The 17,765-nt window shown below is 43.7% G+C and overlaps 1 protein-coding gene across 1 annotated transcript in view; it reads left to right on the top strand.

Moving 5' to 3' along the window:
- Positions 1-17,765, top strand: part of ADAMTS3 (ADAM metallopeptidase with thrombospondin type 1 motif 3) — a 138,147-nt gene that overhangs the window by 67,265 nt on the left and 53,117 nt on the right. The window contains exon 6 of the mRNA XM_083571019.1: positions 14,260-14,459. Within this exon, the coding sequence (XP_083427145.1) occupies positions 14,260-14,459 (200 nt within the window). The remainder of the gene's footprint in view (positions 1-14,259; positions 14,460-17,765) is intronic.

Below are 17,765 nucleotides of genomic sequence, written 5' to 3'. Positions count from 1 at the left end.
TAAAAACTAGCCTCTTGGACAGAAACTTACTGGATAAACTGAAAATTTATATTTATAACCACACCTACTTTTGCCTCTGGCCCCGCCCACCAATGGAATGTGGCCCTGAGAAGATTGGCTAGAAGGGAACGTGGCCCCACCCCTGCTGAACAACAGCTATTATATGTTCTTCATTATATGTCTAACCAAAAGGACGAATGCCCTGCCCTCTGTAGTCATAAAGAACAGATTGCCAGTGGCATAATATGGGGGCTGGCCACAGGGGTGGTTGTCCCTGGTGCAAATTTGTTAGGGATGCAAATTTCAACACCCAGTGCTGCTGCAACACAGCTGCACACTTCTGTCACTGGGCTCCCTTGAAAACGGCTTTTCCATGCAAACCAGGGAGTGACCTCTCCAGATAATAGAACAACTCTTCTTTTCTTATCTCTGCATCTGTGATCTCCTAGGTGTGATCTCCTCTGCCTGTTTCCCTCCCACCCACCCCCTCCATGTGGCCCCAGGCCTTGGCAACCCATGCTATGCCACTGCAGGTCATATCCACAGCATACGTCTAAAGCACTCTCCTATCACTTCAACAGTCATGCACAGAGCTGCAATTCTCAGCACCCTTAACAAACCACAGCTCCCAGGATTCTTGTGGGAAGAGGAGTCATAACTGTTAAAGTGGTAGAAGAGCACTTTAGATCTATGGTGTGGATGTAACTCAAATACATAAGAGGAGCTCTGCTGGATCAGTTCAATGGCCCATCTAGTCCAGAATCCTGTTCTCACAATGGCCACCCAAATGCTCCAGTGGGAAACTTGCAAGCATGTGTTGTTGTTGTTGTTGTTGTTCTTGTTTAGTCATTTAGTTGTGTCCAACTCTTTGTGACCCCAACAGGACCAGAGCACGCCAGGCACTCCTGTCTTCCACTGCCTCCCGCAGTTTGATCAAACTCATGCTGGTAGCTTTGAGAACACTGTCCAACCATCTCCTCCTCTGTTGTCCCCTTCTCTTTGTGCCCTCAATCTTTCCCAACATCAGGGTCTTTTCCAGGGAGTCTTCTCTTCTCATGAGGTGGCCAAAGTATTGGAGCCTCAGCTTCACGATCTGTCCTTCCAGTGAGCACTCAGGGCTGATTTCCTTAAGAATGGATAGGTTTGATCTTCTTGCAGTCCATGGGACTCTCAAGAGTCTCCTCCAGCACCATAATTCAAAAGCATCAATTCTTTGGCGATCAGCCTTCTTTATGGTCCAGCTCTCGCTTTCATATGTGTATTCCTCTCCAAAGTTTGGCTAATATTGGAGCTAAGTGTACAAAGTTGATTTTGCTCAAACTCACCTGCCTTTCCTTTTCAAAATAATTTATGATAACCCATATTTTAAAAAACTTGTTTTAATAAATTGTCTTGACAGTTTTCCTTGAACAAACCACCAAAGGAGAGAGAGACAGAGAACTCCTTAATGTACTTTCCTTGTCGTAATTTCAGAAATCAGTTTGGAGATGTCATGTTAAGGGCATGAATTTTGTGTGCATGCTAATGGGCTTTTGAATGTTTTAGGAACATTTCTGCTGCTATAGGAATTGCCAAAGGGCTCCTTTTAAAGAAGTGCCAGAACCCCAAGATGCATTAAACAGAAGGCTATGATCCTTTCTCCATGGGAAGAACAGAATGGGGGTTTTCTTCAAAACACCCTTTTCACCCCAAAGAAACATTGTACGTACTGTTATATGGGTTGGGGGGGAATTAGGCAATGTGAAATTTAAAGTTACATCCTCTTCTTAACTTATGAAAGTTATCATCACCCTCTGGAAAGATTTGTGGGAGACTTCCTTTGTCTATTGCTCAATAGTGGTCGAGAGCATTGGCAAAGGCATCATCACAGTTTTTCTACAGAAATTGAAGTGGGGAGGTTCTGAAACCTTTAAAGCAGGGTTGCATAACCTCAAGCCACAGGGCTGAGTGCGGCCCTCCAGGCCCCTCAATCTGGCCCTTGAAAGTCTCTGCCTTGCCCCCTGTCATGCCCTTTAACTTCAATAAAAGGGTACCAAGGCAGAGTTTTACGTCACCTTGCTGTCTACTTTTGCCTCTGTTCCATGTGGAGGTACCTGCATACAGTGGTACCTCAGGTTAAGAACTTAATTCGTTCCGGAGGTCCGTTCTTAACCTGAAACTGTTCTTAACCTGAAGCACCACTTTAGCTAATGGAGCCTCCTGCTGCCGCCGCACTGCCGGCACACGATTTCTGTTCTCATCCTGAAGCAAAGTTCTTAACCCGAGGTACTATTTCTGGGTTAGGGGAGTTTGTAACCTGAAGTGTCTGTAACCCAAAGTACCACTGTAATACTGATGGGCTGGGACCAGATGCGGCTTGTTGGGTAGGGAAGAGTTACCAAACTAGCTTCGCAGCAGGTGGGTCACTGTCACTCACTGGGAGGTCTAGGCAGTGGGGAGGTCAGCAAGGTACAAACACCCTGGTGGAGCCAATCTGGTGCTCTTGCTGGTGTGCTTGTCCACTTCCCGGTAAGAAATAGAGCCCCATCTACTGGCAGTTCCACCCCACCCAGCAGGCTGCTTTAGGCGGGGAGTTCCTTAGCCTAGGTGCTGCAGCAGAGAGAGATCCATACCTTGTGCTATCTTAACTCCAGATGCTCCTTCCCAACATCCCATCCTCTAAACTGCTTCTCCTGCCTCTTGCCTGTGCATCGCACCCTCCAAGACATCCTCCCTTCTGTTTGGTCAAACACAGTTGATCACACTGGTGTTCTGTCTCTCTCTGTCCCCTGCTCTTTCTGTTAGATGGGGTCAAGGGAGCAGCTTCTTTGGACAATGATTGCCCAAGGCTCTCTTGAGTGCCCAGCAATGGCCAAGCAGGCACACTCCCTGCCGATCCTCCCCACAGAAATGTGGGCAAGTTTCTTCTTTGGCTGCTGCTTGGTGGAGGCACTTTGAGTCCCTCTGAAGGACAGTATCCCCGCTAGCAAGGAAGTGGAAAGAGCCTGGTAGCCACAATGTTAGAGAACGTTTCACATAAGTATGAAACCCAGGATTTGGTTGGAAAAGGCTAAAGGGCCTCTGAATTGGGAATGGTTGGGGTACCACTAAATTTCTTCTACAGAAAAAGTTCAGCAGTTAAAGGCAGTTGACACAATCCCCCCTCCTTTATTTTTTTGCAAAAGACGAGGCACTCCAGCTTACTTACTCTGAAGAATAGCAAATCCCATTTCGCTTCAGCTAAGCTGATAAAAGCTTTACAATTTACTGGACCATGCCGTTAAAGCAATGACATTAAAACGGTGTTAAGGTTGGAGAAAAGGTTAATGCAATCCAAGTTTTATTCTAGGGAGAGAAAAACGTTCATCAGATAAAGCACTGTTGAGTAAGCCAATTCATTCGTAGTGCATTAGTGGCTCATCTGCAATATGCCAAGCATCTGCTCTATCTATATTGATTGACTTGCTTGAATATGATCTCTCTCTCTCTCTCTCTCTCTCTCTCTCTGTGTGTGTGTGTGTGTGTGTGTGTGTGTGAGAGAGAGAGAGAGAGAGAGAGACTACCAATCACAAGTTCAGACCCTCCAGGGACAGTCCCGCATTTACAAAAGCCATCCCAGTTTCTGATTTGATCCTGGAATGTCCTACTTTTCCTTAGCATGTCCCTTTTTTAACTGGAGAAATCTTGGAGGGTCTGGAGCCATGTGAAGGCAGCCCTGTATAGGGAAGTTTAAAAATGTTTAATGTTTTATTAGGTTTTTATATATGTTGGAAGCCACCCAGAGTGGCTGGGGCAAACCAATCTGATGGGCAGTGTATAAATATTAAAATTATGAGGAGGAGGAGGAGGAAGATGGTGAGGATGCAATAGAACACCCCTATTTTCATTAGAGAGATGTTGGAGAGTATTCAAGTTTGATTCAGACCTTACAGGGAGAGCATTTCAGAAATGGTGGCCTACCACAGGATAAGATTAATAATGTCAGTCAAGTTTCTTTTCTTGAAGCTTGCTTGCCATCACCCATCTTCTCACTTACAGGACGCCCAGTTCCCTGCAGATCTCACTTGAAGGGCAGAGGGGGAATGAACGAGATCATTTAACCAAAGTCACCGGGCATATTCACCCACAATTCATGCTGTTGTTCGGATCCAGAAATTTCTGCCATGAGACAGAAACAGTGTCTGGTCAGTTGCAAGAAAACCTACCACTTGCCAAGCTCCTGAGAACCAAGAGCAGCAATCGGAAGTCTCCAGCTGCCAGGATGGAAAGACAATACCACATTTATTTCAATTTAGGAGGATTGCTGCAACAAGATGACTGAAAGGGCTTGGAAGCCCTGGAGTTTGGGAATCCAGGAGGCTGTAACTGCCCCTGAGATCAGCTCCCATCCTTTTTAAGTAGCATCCAGAGCAGGCCCCGTGTCTTGAAAATCATTTCCTTTGCTTAGAAGAAATGGGAAGCATCTGGTCCTTATTGTGGCAGGTAAAAACTGCAGCATCCATGTTGGCAGTGTTTGCCACAGGGATGAAGCCCCTTTTTAGTATTCCCCGTTTGATGGAGCTATGCCCAGTGTTAGTTCTACTTAAAGTAGATGCATTAAAAATAATGGACATGACTAGCTTAGCTCCATTAATTTCTGTGGCTCTGCTCCAAGTATAATTTAGTTGGATGCAACATTTAAACAGTATCTCGTGGCTCTTCAGAATAATTAGGCAGGGACATCAGAGTCATATGGTGTAGGCATAAGTGTGTATGTTTCACTTGATGAAACACATTGCATTATGAATCTTTCATGCACTTCTGCAGCAAGCTATTGATGGTACCAGCTGTTCTCCTTTAAGGAGCCATAAAATACAAAAATGCCAACGGAGCTTCCAGCAAACGTAAAGGCCGAACCAATATGTCAGGTGTATGGAAGAAAAAGCAGTTTGAGGAATGATCTCATAAGCATTCTTTAGCATGGAACTGGCAAATATTCTGCGTCCCTCACTTCTTTCTAAAAACAGCTTGGGTCTTAGCATTTGCTGCTGCCATTGCCCACATTCCACACCCTTTCCAGTAGGTTTACAGTGAGCAGGCGTGTGCTGGAGATGGAGGAGGATTGCTTGAAGGTCATTGAGAGAATGCTTTTTATTCAATGTGCTGCAGCAATAACCCTGGGATGCATTCACAAGCATTTTAATAGAGGGTTGCTTCCAACTATATATCTCCAGAGGGTTGCATGGAGGGAGAAGTTCCATTGCACTTGTGGAAATCGCTGCAATGAAAGCAATTATTTCATTGGATGCAAATCCAACATTTCCAGCTGGAAGCTCAATTTGGCTCCTGCCCACTCAAAAAATGCCCCGCCAAATTTGAGCATGCACCATGCCCAGTCTAACAGCCCCTCTGTGCACCAATAATGTGCTATTGTTAGTGAAGCATTGTGGGATAAATCTCCCACCGATGCACTCTTCTTGTGTCCAGGAGGTGTTGCACAATACACCCAGCATAAAACTTGAGTACAGAGAGCCAGGACCAGTTCGACATTTGTCAAATGTGTGCAGAGGAGGGCAACCAAGATAATCAAGGCCAAGCCTGATGAGGAGTGGTTGAAGGAGCTGGATATATTTAGACTGGAAAAGAAGAGACTGAGAGAAGATACAATAGCCAACTTCAGATATCTCAAGAGGTGTCACGTGGAAGAGGGAACAAGCCTGTTTTCTCCTGCTCTAGGGGGAGGGGGACTCAAACCAAGGGCTTCAAGTTACAAGAAGGGAGATTTTGACTAAACACCAGGAAGCACTTTCTGACAGTAAGAGCTGTTTGACAGTAGAACGGCCTCCCTCAGGAGGTGGTGGACTCTAGTTCCTTGGAGGATTTTAGACAGAGGTTGGATGGCCATCTGTAATGGATGCTTTAGTCGAGATCCTTATATTGCAGGGTGTTGGACTAACTCTACAATTCATTGATTCTACTATTATTCTAATGGGTAAAGTGGTGTGAGAAGGTCTAAAGTCAAAGAGGGGGCTAAACCTGCCTTTTGCATTCTGAGCGTGGAATTAATTTCAACTAGAACAAGATTCCACGGTGATCCTCCAGCCTCCATTTGGCTGGTGGGCGCCATATTTGTTTGGGCCAGAAATACACCAGAATGACGCTATACTCTTTCAAGGGGCATTTTTGGATGAAATGGTGCTTCCTACTGGTTGACAAAGAATCACTAAAATGTCCCTCCTGCTTTCATGGCCTACCATGCTGCCCTGTGGCATGTTGGAGGGTAGTACCCAATTGCCTGTGTGGATTTAAGATTCAGTTAGCAGTCCAGTAAATGGAAGTGGTGCTGTTGAGATCTTGTTGTGCCTCAGACAGCAACATAGCTTTCCTTATATCCCATACTTTGTCCTATGGAACTGAAGGGAAGCCCCTGGGAAGCCCCCTGCTTTCAGTTCAGTCCTGCCCCAAAATCTACATAGCTCTGCCCTTACGCTATTTCTTGGTCACGCGAGAGTGTGACAAATATATGGAAACCAGAAACTCACCTTTGTATGTGTATTTTTCATTATTTCTTTGATAGAATCCCCTTTAACTTCATTTCTTAAAAACTATGGTGGGCTTACATTTTCTCCGCCATGCTGTTTAGACTGCAATGTGTGAGTTTGTATGGGTTTTAACATTTCGTCCTTTCAGCTGCTTCCATGTTTGTGTTATATGGAAAGCAGTGTTTGATCCCCCCCTCCTTTAAGTTACTTGTGGAAGAAAGTTCTTTTTAGTAAACAGATTTACAGTACTTTTTGGCTCCATTCGCTCTTGGCATACAAATGTATGCACCTCCTTTTTTTATGAGAGAGCTCATTTATTTCTTATTCTGAGGCCTGCAAAATACAGTTTTAACATAAAACAGCTCTCTGTGGCAAGCTATGATGCCCGTTCAAGGCACACACAGGCCAAAGGTTATTTTCAATCTGTGTCTCAAAATAATTATCTATATCCAAAGGGACACTGGTGACCTGAATAATTTATTCTCATTTACACATTTCTGTAAGCAAATTCTCGCAGTGTACACCCTTTTGCAAAGCACTTTTCCCTACCAGAAAGTATTTTTGCAACTTATATTCACAAATGCACACTTTACAAAAATGCGCATTTTTGTATACGAGATTTGGCTGGATAACTTTATTGCAAAAATTCAGCAATATGTGCATTTTGAAGGAGTCCTACCTTTCAGTTTGTGCATTATTTCTTTTAAGGTCTTCTTTATGCCCAGCGGTTGACTCTTTATTCCTCCAAATCACCTGCCCCTTTCAGGGTAATCACTGACAAGGATGGACGACAGGCAAATGTCTGAGGTGAGGCAGGTGCTGAGACCCAGGAGTTGCGAGTCATTGAGAAGTCAGGACCACACAGCAAGTTGTAACTGGAGCACAAGAAGGAGGCAGGGTCAGGGAGCAAGTCAGAGCACATCTGGAATACTGTGTCCAGTTCTGGGCACCACAATTTAAGTAGGATGCAGTGGTTCCTCGGGTTAAGAACTTAATTCATTCTGGAGGTCCCTTCTTAACCTGAAACTGTTCTTAACCCGAGGTACTATTTCTAGGTTAGTGGAGTCTGTGACCTGAAGTGTCTGTAACCTGAGGTACCACTGTATTGACAAGCTGGGATGTGTGCAGAGGAGGGTGACCAAGATGATCAAGGGTATGGAAACCAAGCCTTATGAGGAACGGTTGAAGGAGCTGAGTATGTTTAGTCTTAGGAAGAGACTGAGTGGAGATATCATAGGTAAAAGTAAAGGTACCCCTGCCCGTACGGGCCAGTCGTGTCCGACTCTAGGGTTGCGTGCTCATCTCGCTCAAGAGGCCGGGAGCCGGCGCCGTCCGAAGACACTTCCGGGTCACGTGGCCAGCGTGATGAAGCTGCAGCTGGCGAGCCAGCACCAGCGCAGCACACGGAAACGCCGTTTACCTTCCCGCTATAAAGCGGTACCTATTTATCTACTTGCACTTAGGGGTGCTTTCGAACTGCTAGGTGGGCAGGAGCTGGGACTGAAAGACGGGAGCTCACCCTGCTGCGGGGATTCGAACTGCCGACCTTACGATCAGCAAGTCCTAGGCACTGAGGTTTTACCCACAGCGCCACCCGTGTCCCATAACCATCTTCAAATATCTCAAGGGCTGTCACATGGAAGATGGAGCAAGCTTGTTTTCTCTTGCTCTGGAGGGTAGGACTCGAACCAATGGCTTCAAGTAAGAAGAAAAGAGATTCTGACTAAAAATCAGGTAGAACTTTCTGACAGTAAGAACTGCTTGACAGTTGAATGGACTCCATTGGAAAGTGGTCGACTCTCCTGCATTGGAGGTTTCTAAGCAGAGGGTGGGTGGTGATCTGCCATGGATGCTTTAGCTGAGATTCCTGCATTGAACTAGATGACCCTCAGGGTCCCTTCCAACTCTACAATTCTATGATTATAGCCCTACCTGAAGACACCAGGGATCGAACCTGGGACCTTCTGTCTGCAAGACAGGTGCTGTAGCACTAAGCTATGGCCCTTGGCCTACAGTCTGCAAGTGCTGATAACCTGCAGACCCCACTGAGCTTGTTAGTCCTCCACTAACCTCATTAGGTCATCAGTTTGATTCACAAACTAGTTAAACTGAAATGCTTCTGCCTAAGATGGTCTTGCCCCACTGACCTAAGTGGAACTGCATTGGCTTAAATCCAAGGATTCAAAGCGGGTTAGGTTAATAACTACAGGGTGTGTGTAGGTGTGTGTATAGCAGGGAATGAACTGAAGAGTGCACTGTTTGTTGAAATCCTTCATTTTCTAGGCCTATTAGCTAACAGGACAATCCTTGTTCAACCGAGGAAAAGGCAGGGTAGGTTTATTTAAACGATTGGTTTCAATCCCCGAGAAGGAAGGTGGATTTCAGTCAAGCTTTACATTTTGCAATTAATACATATCCTGAGCAAGCATGCATTGGTCAGAATTTTTTTTAAAAAAATGGTTTATAACTAAAAATAGCTTTTACTGAACCTGGGAGCATGATCTAACAGGGGTGCTTAACCTGTGGCCCTCCAGATGCTGGGAGACTCCCAGTTCATATCAGACCCAGCCAGCTAACCATTGGTGAGGGATAGTGGAGGTCTATAGGTAACCCACCCCCATCTAAAACCTTTAGCCATGAGTTCCCATGCACTTTTTACTCTGCTTAGAGATGAGCAAGAGATTTGTGTTTGCCCTTTTGTGCTCCCATGCACAAAAGGATGTTAATCAAGATCCATTATGTCAAAGCTATTTTTCTACCAGTTTCCAGAAGGAAAATTAGCAGGAAAATTAGCGTTCCTCTATGAGATGGGACCTTAAATGTAGATGCCATTTGGTTGGTAGAGTGCTAGAGAGTCATCATCTGGAACCGAGCACATTGCACAGTTAAGAATCATAGAATCATAGAATCATAGAGTTGGAAGAGACCACAAGGGCCATTGAGTCCAACCCCCTGCCAAGCAGGAAACACCATCAGAGCACTCCTGACATATGGTTGTCAAGCCTCTGCTTCTTCAACAAAGAGAAGTATCAAATCATCAATGTGACCTCCATGGATTCTTAGTGAAAGGGTGGTGGCTCTTGCCTGACTTCCTGAGAGCCGAGTCTCTGCTGCATACTGGGAGGTGACGCATCGGAGAGGTCAGTGCGGTGCAGATGCAATGGCAGAGGCAATCTGGTGCTTATGATGCATTTGCACTCCACCAGCCTCTCTATCACCTCCTAGGTAAGCAGCTTCGACTCAGCTGTTGGGTGATCAGATGAGTGTATTCATTTATTTATTTTTTATAAATATTTATTCAAGTTTTCAATTTTATACAGACAAAAAAGAAAAAGAAAAAAAAATATTAAAAACAAATCAATTTCAATATCAGTTTTCAATAACATGTTTCTTTGACTTCCTCATACCTCCCCTTCTTGTTTTCTAGTTCAAATTGATTATCCAGCAAATCCTAATCTCTTAACATTCCTTTTAACTAACACCTTATTTTCCAATCAACTTTTTAAATTTTATAACTTAAACAATATTTATCCCAGTTCTTTTTATCATAACAGCTAGAGACCACATAAATTCAATCCAGCATCTTTCAAAGTTCATTAATTTTGCAATATTTCTGTAAATAGTCCTTAAATTTCTTCCAATCTTCTTCTGCCGACTCTTCTCCCTGGTCGCGGATTCTGCCGGTCATTTCTGCCAGTCCCATACAGTCAATCAACTTCATCTGCCATTCTTCCCGAGTGGGTAGATCTGTCCTTCTTTGGCACCAAATGGCCGACTATGCCCAAGAGAAAAGCCTCTGGTTTCTTCAAGAAGGTATACTTAAATACCTTTTTCATTTCATTATAAATCATTTCCCAGAAAGCCCAGATGAGTGTATTCATCCCATCACACTGTCGGCTACTGATGTTACAGCAACTTGCAGGTATTAGGTCTACAAGGAAGTCTTGTAAATATTGAATACATGACAGTGCTTAGCCTCGGAAGTCCAAAACATATACCCTCTGCACTTATTTTTCTTATATAGATTACAGGCTTTAATTCAGTACTTTGATACATGGCCATAATTCAGTTTTAAGGGAACGTGTGCCAAGTGTGGACATGTTTGTATTGAATTCAGTTTTCCCTTTAAATCAGGAATGGGGAATCTGTGGGTCTCTGGATGTATTGTTTTCTGCTTTGTCTTTCAGACTACAACTCCCATCATCCCTGACCATTGGCCATGCTGGTGGGGGGCTGATGGGAAATGGAGCCCAACAATAGGTTAAGCCCTTGTTTATTTGCCCTGGCATTTAAAACTGTTGGGCTTTCAGTGGACTGAATAGTTTTCCCCCTCTGTTTCATTGTACAGTTATTTTATTATGATGGTTTATTAAGTTTGTATGCTTCATCCATAGATTTCAGGGCAGCTCACAACATAAAAACACAAAATAAAAACACAAAATACAAACAAGAACAACACACACACAAACCAATAAACCTCCTCCTCCTCCAGCCTCTCCTGTTGTTTTGCAGATTTTAAATTCCTGCATATATCCTTCTGAAATCCATTGTCTTTTGAACATGCAGTTTATATATTTTTAAAGCAACAAATGAATGAATAAACAAAATCTGGAGGGTCATAGGCTGCTCAATCCTTGTTTTAAACAAGGTTCCTATAATCACTTACTATAACTGAAATCGTAAAACATCAAAAAGGTTAAAAGCTGGTGTGTGTGTGTTGCCACCCCAGTAAAGGAACTGGATTTTTGAAGGTGAATGAGTGACCTCTTAAGGATCGTCTTTAAATCAGCACAGTTTCTTCATATAAAAAAATGTGGCTGGCAGTGGCGTTACGTGCCACACCAGTGTAAAGCCAAGGAAGCCAGGCTGCAAGAGACACATAGATGAGAATGACCCGGCTAATTTCAGAATGAGATTACATGAGATTAGCATGTCTGCTTCAAACAGATTTGCTACAGGTAACGGAAACTTTAAAAAATAGCTTTTGGCAGCAGCTCCACAGCAGAGCATCTGCTTGGCGTTCAGAAGGTTGCAGGTTAGCAAGCAGATTGGGAAGAGAGGATCCCACCTTCTGCCGGGTGTTTGCATTCTCTTTATCCCAGAGAATATTGCATCTGATTTGCCAATTGTTCTGTGGGTGGCTGGCAGGCAGAGCTTGCTACTTGAGGATGGCTCATGAAAAACAACCCTCTTTTAAAACCATCTAGAGCTATTGTTTTCCCAGTAGTGATGTATGGAAGTGAGAGCTGGACCAAAAAGAAGGCAGATCGCCAAAGAATTGATGCTTTTGAATTATGGTGCTGGAGGAGACTCTTGAGAGTCCCATGGAGTGTAAGAAGAGCAAACCGATCCATTCTGAAGGAAATCAGCCCTGAGTGCTCACTGGAGGGACAGATCCTGAAACTGAGGCTCCAAGACTTTGGCCACCTCATAAGAAGAGAAGACTCCCTGGAAAAGACCCTGATGTTGGGAAAGATGGAGGGCACAAGGAGAAGGGGATGACTGAGGATGAGATGGTTGGACAGTGTTCTCAAAGCTACCAGCATGAGTTTGACCAAACTCCAGGAGGCAGTGGAAGACAGGAGTGCCTGGCGTGCTCTGGTCCATGGGGTCATGAAGAGTCTGACACGACTAAACAACAACAGGTTGTTGGCCATCTCTTCCTCCATTGTTTAACTGTGCATAAAGTGTGGTGAACCCTGCTATGGAACTGCTTGGTGCTTTTGCCATAGGCTAAACCTCCCCCCCTTCCTGTAAGCAGATGGCTGTACCTGTCCATTTGCCGGGGATGTAAATTAAGATCCTGAATATTTCACACAGGGAAAAAAGCAGGCAACGACGATGCTTTTTAACCTACAAATCCACAGTCCAGGAATGAGCTGGATATTTGGGGAAAGAAAGTGTCTCTCCCTGCCCCTTTCACACACAGAAAGGAAGATTCTCCACTTACTCCTGACCACAAAACCACTTATTTAAAGAGGGAAATGACAGCCAAGCCCATGGGCCCTGTGCGGAGCAGACGGCCCTTTCCCCCCCTCTGCTGACCTGCCGATTCAGACTATTCCATTCATGCAACGGGCATAATGATATGATGACATGACTGTATATTTCCATTGGACGTGGCGCTCCAAAAAAGAAAAAAAGAAAACCCGAAAGAAAACCACCCACCCTTGCCAGGAGGAGCAATTTTTAGAAATGGGAGCCAGGGGTATGAATTTCCCACTTGTGTGCTATCACAGCCTTTGCATTCTTGAGCCCTGCAAAGAAGCGGAGGTCAAATTGTAGAGCTTGTTTGCTAGGCTGGGTTTCTCACCCGCAAGGGCTCACAGTGCGAGGGAAGTCTCACTGTTTGATGTGGGGAAGGAAGGAGGGTTACTTATGTGTTGTTGAGCTACTGAGATGAATTTTAGGAGAGAGAGAGAGAGAGAGAGAGAGAGAGAGAGAGAGAGAGAGAATATTCTCCACTACTGAGCAAGGCACCGCAGCTGCTCACTGGAAGGAGTTGTGCAAGTTTCAGAACTTTGGTTAAATTCCCTCTACTAGTTATTATTAATTTTCTGCACACACAGCCCACCTTTTCCTCAAACATGCTCAAGGTGGCATTCGTGCTTCTTCCCCTTTTAATCCTCACAACTCTGTGAGGTAGGTTTGGCTGAGAGTCCTTGGCTGCCCCAATTTCACCCGGTGAACTTCATTTGGCTGAGTGGGGATTTGAACCCTGGTCTCCGAGGTCCTAGCCGAATACTCTAACCACTACACCACATGTAGTGGGTTTATTATTTTAAAAGGGAATGTGGAATCAGCGGTGAATATTGATTCCCTGAAAAATAAAATGGTCATTCAATTCACAACTGACTAATTCTGGGAATGGACAATATTGGCGCTATTTTTTTTTTTAATGACTAGGTGGGTTACTTCCCCATAGGCGCCAACTCCTAGGGGCCAAGGTCCCTTCGCTCCCACAATACAATATTTGAGGGTGCCCCGCCAAGTTGACAGGAATTGCCATTCAAATGGTGTGTGTGTGCTGCATCATGTGATCAGTTATGTGGGGTGGGACTTACCTGGGCCGCCTAATATTTTATTCAAGTTGGCACCCCTGTACTCCCCCATTACTCCCTCCCCCCAAAAAATGGAGGTGAAGTCTACAATGATAGCTTGTTAGGCCTTAGGTGATTGAAGCATCCATGGATGCTGCTTAGAATCGTTTTGTGATGCTGGGAATCATAGGAAAGAAAATTTCCCATGGTTCCCAGTGCCCTGGAAGCTGCAGAACACATTCAGAGCTTAATAGAGACCCTATAGAGGTGCCTGTCCTGCAACCACAGTGACGTCCAAGCAAGCAGAGAAAACAGTGGCCACAAGAGCTCAGGTTGGAACACTGTTGTAGAGGCCAAAACTGCACAGGACAAAATTATGTTTCTTGAAATGATCCAGCTACACTGAGTGGCAGCAGTTCTCTAACGTTTCATGTCTGGGGCATTCACAGACTTACTTGCAGATTCCAGGGATTGAAAAACAGATTCTCTACCACTGAGCTATGGTCCTTCCACTGGAAGGCATTCAGCAACGTAATATGAGTTTCCAACATTATTTCCTAGCTGTGCTTGCAGGAAAGATGGTCGGGGTCTATCTGTAATTTATGGTACGGCTTCTGTAACTAAAGGATGTCAAGGGGCACTTGAAATCCCCTGGGAAATTCTAGGCAAAGTAGGAAATGAATTATAACAATGGAACCTGTGCTTTTATTTCCCCTTAGAATCTGGCCTTGGGGGGCGTCCCAGTCTCGACTCTATGTATGCAAGCGTAGAGCAACGGCTGAACGAGACGCTGAGGCAGCGCCGGAATGCCGGTGACAATCACTACAACATCGAGGTGCTTCTGGGAGTGGATGATTCCGTCGTCCGATTCCATGGCAAAGAACACGTTCAGAACTACCTCCTCACCCTGATGAATATAGTGAGTTCTCTCCCTCTGTAGTTGTTCTGGGAAGCATGTTTTTTCATCCAATACTCAGGACTCTCCTCAACTGGTAGGGCATTTTGCAGATGTATTCTGAAGCATAGAGGTGGGGAGGGGGATGAAGTCAAGGAACTAAGGGACGCAAGTGGCGCTGTGGTCTAAACCACTGAGCCTCTTGGGTTTGCTGATCAGAAGGTCGGCGGTTTGAATCCCCGCAATGGGGTGAGCTCCCGTTGCTCTGTCCCAGCTCCTGCCAACCTAGCAGTTCGAAAGCACGCCAGTGCTTTCAACTCTACTTCTGAAATTCTTTTCAAAGACAGCTGCTTTGAGATTTTGTATTGAATTTCCTGGGAGACTGAAGTGTTCTCCTACTGGTTTCTCTTGTCCAAAGACATCATTTGTCATTTCACATCATGCCCGCTAGCGTGAATGAAATTTAGCATGACATAGCCAATATATCCCTCAAAATGGCACAGTGCCATAATACATCAGAAAACAGAACAGACCTGCTAGCATTATAAGCGGGAAAACTAGCACAATATTCCCCATATCTGACTGCACCTTAAATAAACATCATATTAACTATAACATGATAAAAATAAAAATAAAAACTAGCAAAAATTAAAGCCTTAATCTTTGGGCACGTCCACCAAAGGTGAAAGAATGTACCTTCATTTTCTTTACATTTCCAACATTTATTATCAGGCAAATGATAGATTTTTGCAAGTTTGACTGGTGTCATGTACCACCTGTATATCATTTTCATAATATTCTCTCTTAGGGCATTACATGGCGTAAATTTCATACCTGTGGTCCACAACTGTTCCCAGTCAGCAAACATAATGTTATGTCCAACATCCTGTGCCCATTTAATCATAGCAGATTTAACCGTTTCATCTTGGGTGTTCCATTTCAGCAGCAAGTTATACATTCTAGAAAGTATCTTAGTTTTGGGGTCTAACAGTTCTGTTTCCAATTTTGATTTTTCCACCTGGAAGCCAATTTTTTAGTCCAAATTATAAGCCTTCCTTATTTGATAATAGTGAAGCCAGTCTCGCACTTTATCTTTTAACTGGCACAAGGCATTTTGTTGCCTGAGGCAAAAATGCGACTTCCTCCCCATTTCCTGTACAGAAGCAGTTTGGACCAGCATCCTGCACTGCACCTGAGGCAGCAGGATAGTTTTGGGAGACAAGGGCAGGGCATTAGCATGCAGAGGAAAAAGGCCAGGGCGCTTTGGAGCAACACCAGGGGGGCTTCAGCCACTGCTCGCAAGCATGTGGTGCAAGAGGCAATTGCCTCACTTTGCCTAATGATAGAGCTGGCCCTGTATAAATGCTTCGGTGCCATCTGTCCCTTAGGGCACAGGTCTTTCTTTCTTGCCAACAGGCAGCCTCATTTACAACTCTATTCCCCTTCCTCTGCCCTCACAACCACCGAAAAGTGCTTTGTAAGCGAAGGAGGGAGATCAATGTGTCTGCATCTTTGAGAGGATGACCTGTGTCAATTTTTCATGAGCCTTTCAAAACCACGCTCAGCTGAAGCATTTAAAAGGCTTTGGCAATCTGTGAGCCTGAGAGAAATGGATAGCCTCCAAGAAATCTAGGAAAAGTAAAATTGCTTGTAAAACTTTATCTAGCCCCATGTTTTTACAGAAAGCGCGAATTAGCAGGATCTTTTCAGATCATTTTCATAACCTCTGTTCTTGCTGCTGAAGAGATAAGTCATTGGGCTGAAATATTGGGAAATTTTGGAGCAAGAAGGAGACAAATTGAAATTGCAGAGTTTTGAGAAATTAAAAGATAAAGTGTGAGACTGGCTTCATTATTATCAAATAAGAGAGGCCTATAATTTGGACAAAAAAATTGGCTTCCAGGTGGAAAAATCAAAATTGGAAACAGAACTGTTAGATCCCAAAACTAAGATACTTTCAAGAATGTATAACTTGCTGTTAAAATGGAATATGCAGGATGAAACGGTTAAATCTGCTATGATTAAATGGGCACAAGATGTTGGACATAACATTATGTTTGCTGACTGGGAACAGTTGTGGACCACCGGTATGAAATTTATGGCATGTAATGCCTTAAGAGAGAATATTAGGAAAATGATATACAGGTGGTACATGACCCCAGTCAAGCTTGCAAAAATATATCATCTGCCCAATAATAAATGTTGGAAATGTAAAGAAAATGAAGGTACATTCTTTCACCTTTGGTGGACGTGCCCAAAGATTAAGGCTTTCTGGGAGATGATCTATAATGAAATGAAAAAGGTATTTAAATATACCTTCCTGAAGAAACCAGAGGCCTTTCTCCTGGGCATAGTCGGCCAATTGGTGCCAAAGAAGGATAGAACTTTCTTCATGTATGCAACAACAGCAGCAAGAATACTTATTGCAAAGTATTGGAAGACACAAGATTTACCCACCCTGGAGGAGTGGCAGATGAAGGTGATGGACTATATGGAATTGGCGGAAATGACTGGCAGAATCCGAGACCTGGGAGAAGAGTTGGTGGAAGAAGATTGGAAGAAATTTAAAGATTATTTGCAGAAATATTGTAAAATTAATGAATGTTAAAATGATGCTGGATTGAAAATAAGTGGCGTTAGCAACAAAGTTAATAAGAATTTGCAAAAATGGATTGATAATGGATGAAAATATATAGTTATAATATGTTAAGATATAGAGTTAAGATAAACGAAAGAGGGCAAGGATTTGCTGAATTGATTATGTAAATGGGAATACAAAAAGGGGAGGTGTGAGGAGGTCAAGGAAACAAGCAAATGAGTTTAAAGATACCAAAAAATGGATTTGTTTTTAATTTTTTCTTACCTATTTGCTTTTTGTATTTTTTCTTTTTTTCTTTTTCCTTTTCTATGTATTTTTGTATTTTTTCTTATTTCTTCCTTTTTATATGCTTTCTTTTTATTCTGTAAACCTTTGTTTTTTGTAAAATCTTAATAAATATTTTATATAAAAAAATGAAGAGATAAGTCATTGTTCAGTTTTGTTTTTTGTTTTGTTTAAATGGCTTGTCTCTTCCGCAGCTGGAACAGGGATGAGATGATAGCTGGCAATGTAAGAGGATCCCAAAGCAATGGGAAAATGAATGGTGGAGCTGGCCCAAGTCATTTTGATGCCTGAAGCGAGGCACCAAATGATACCCTCCCTATGCTAGGGAGGTGGTGGACAAAATGTAAACAGTCTTGTTGCACTGGTTCAGATGTAGCTTCTTGACTTTATGTATCCCCCTAAATTCTGGTACCTGAAACAAAATGCTTCACCATAGCAGAACTGAC

Source organism: Podarcis filfolensis (genome assembly GCF_964270895.1).
Source record: "Podarcis filfolensis genome assembly, chromosome: 9".
NCBI lineage: Eukaryota > Metazoa > Chordata > Lepidosauria > Squamata > Lacertidae > Podarcis > Podarcis filfolensis.
Note: the sequence above shows the minus strand (reverse complement) of the source record. Positions and strands in the feature narration are given on the sequence as shown.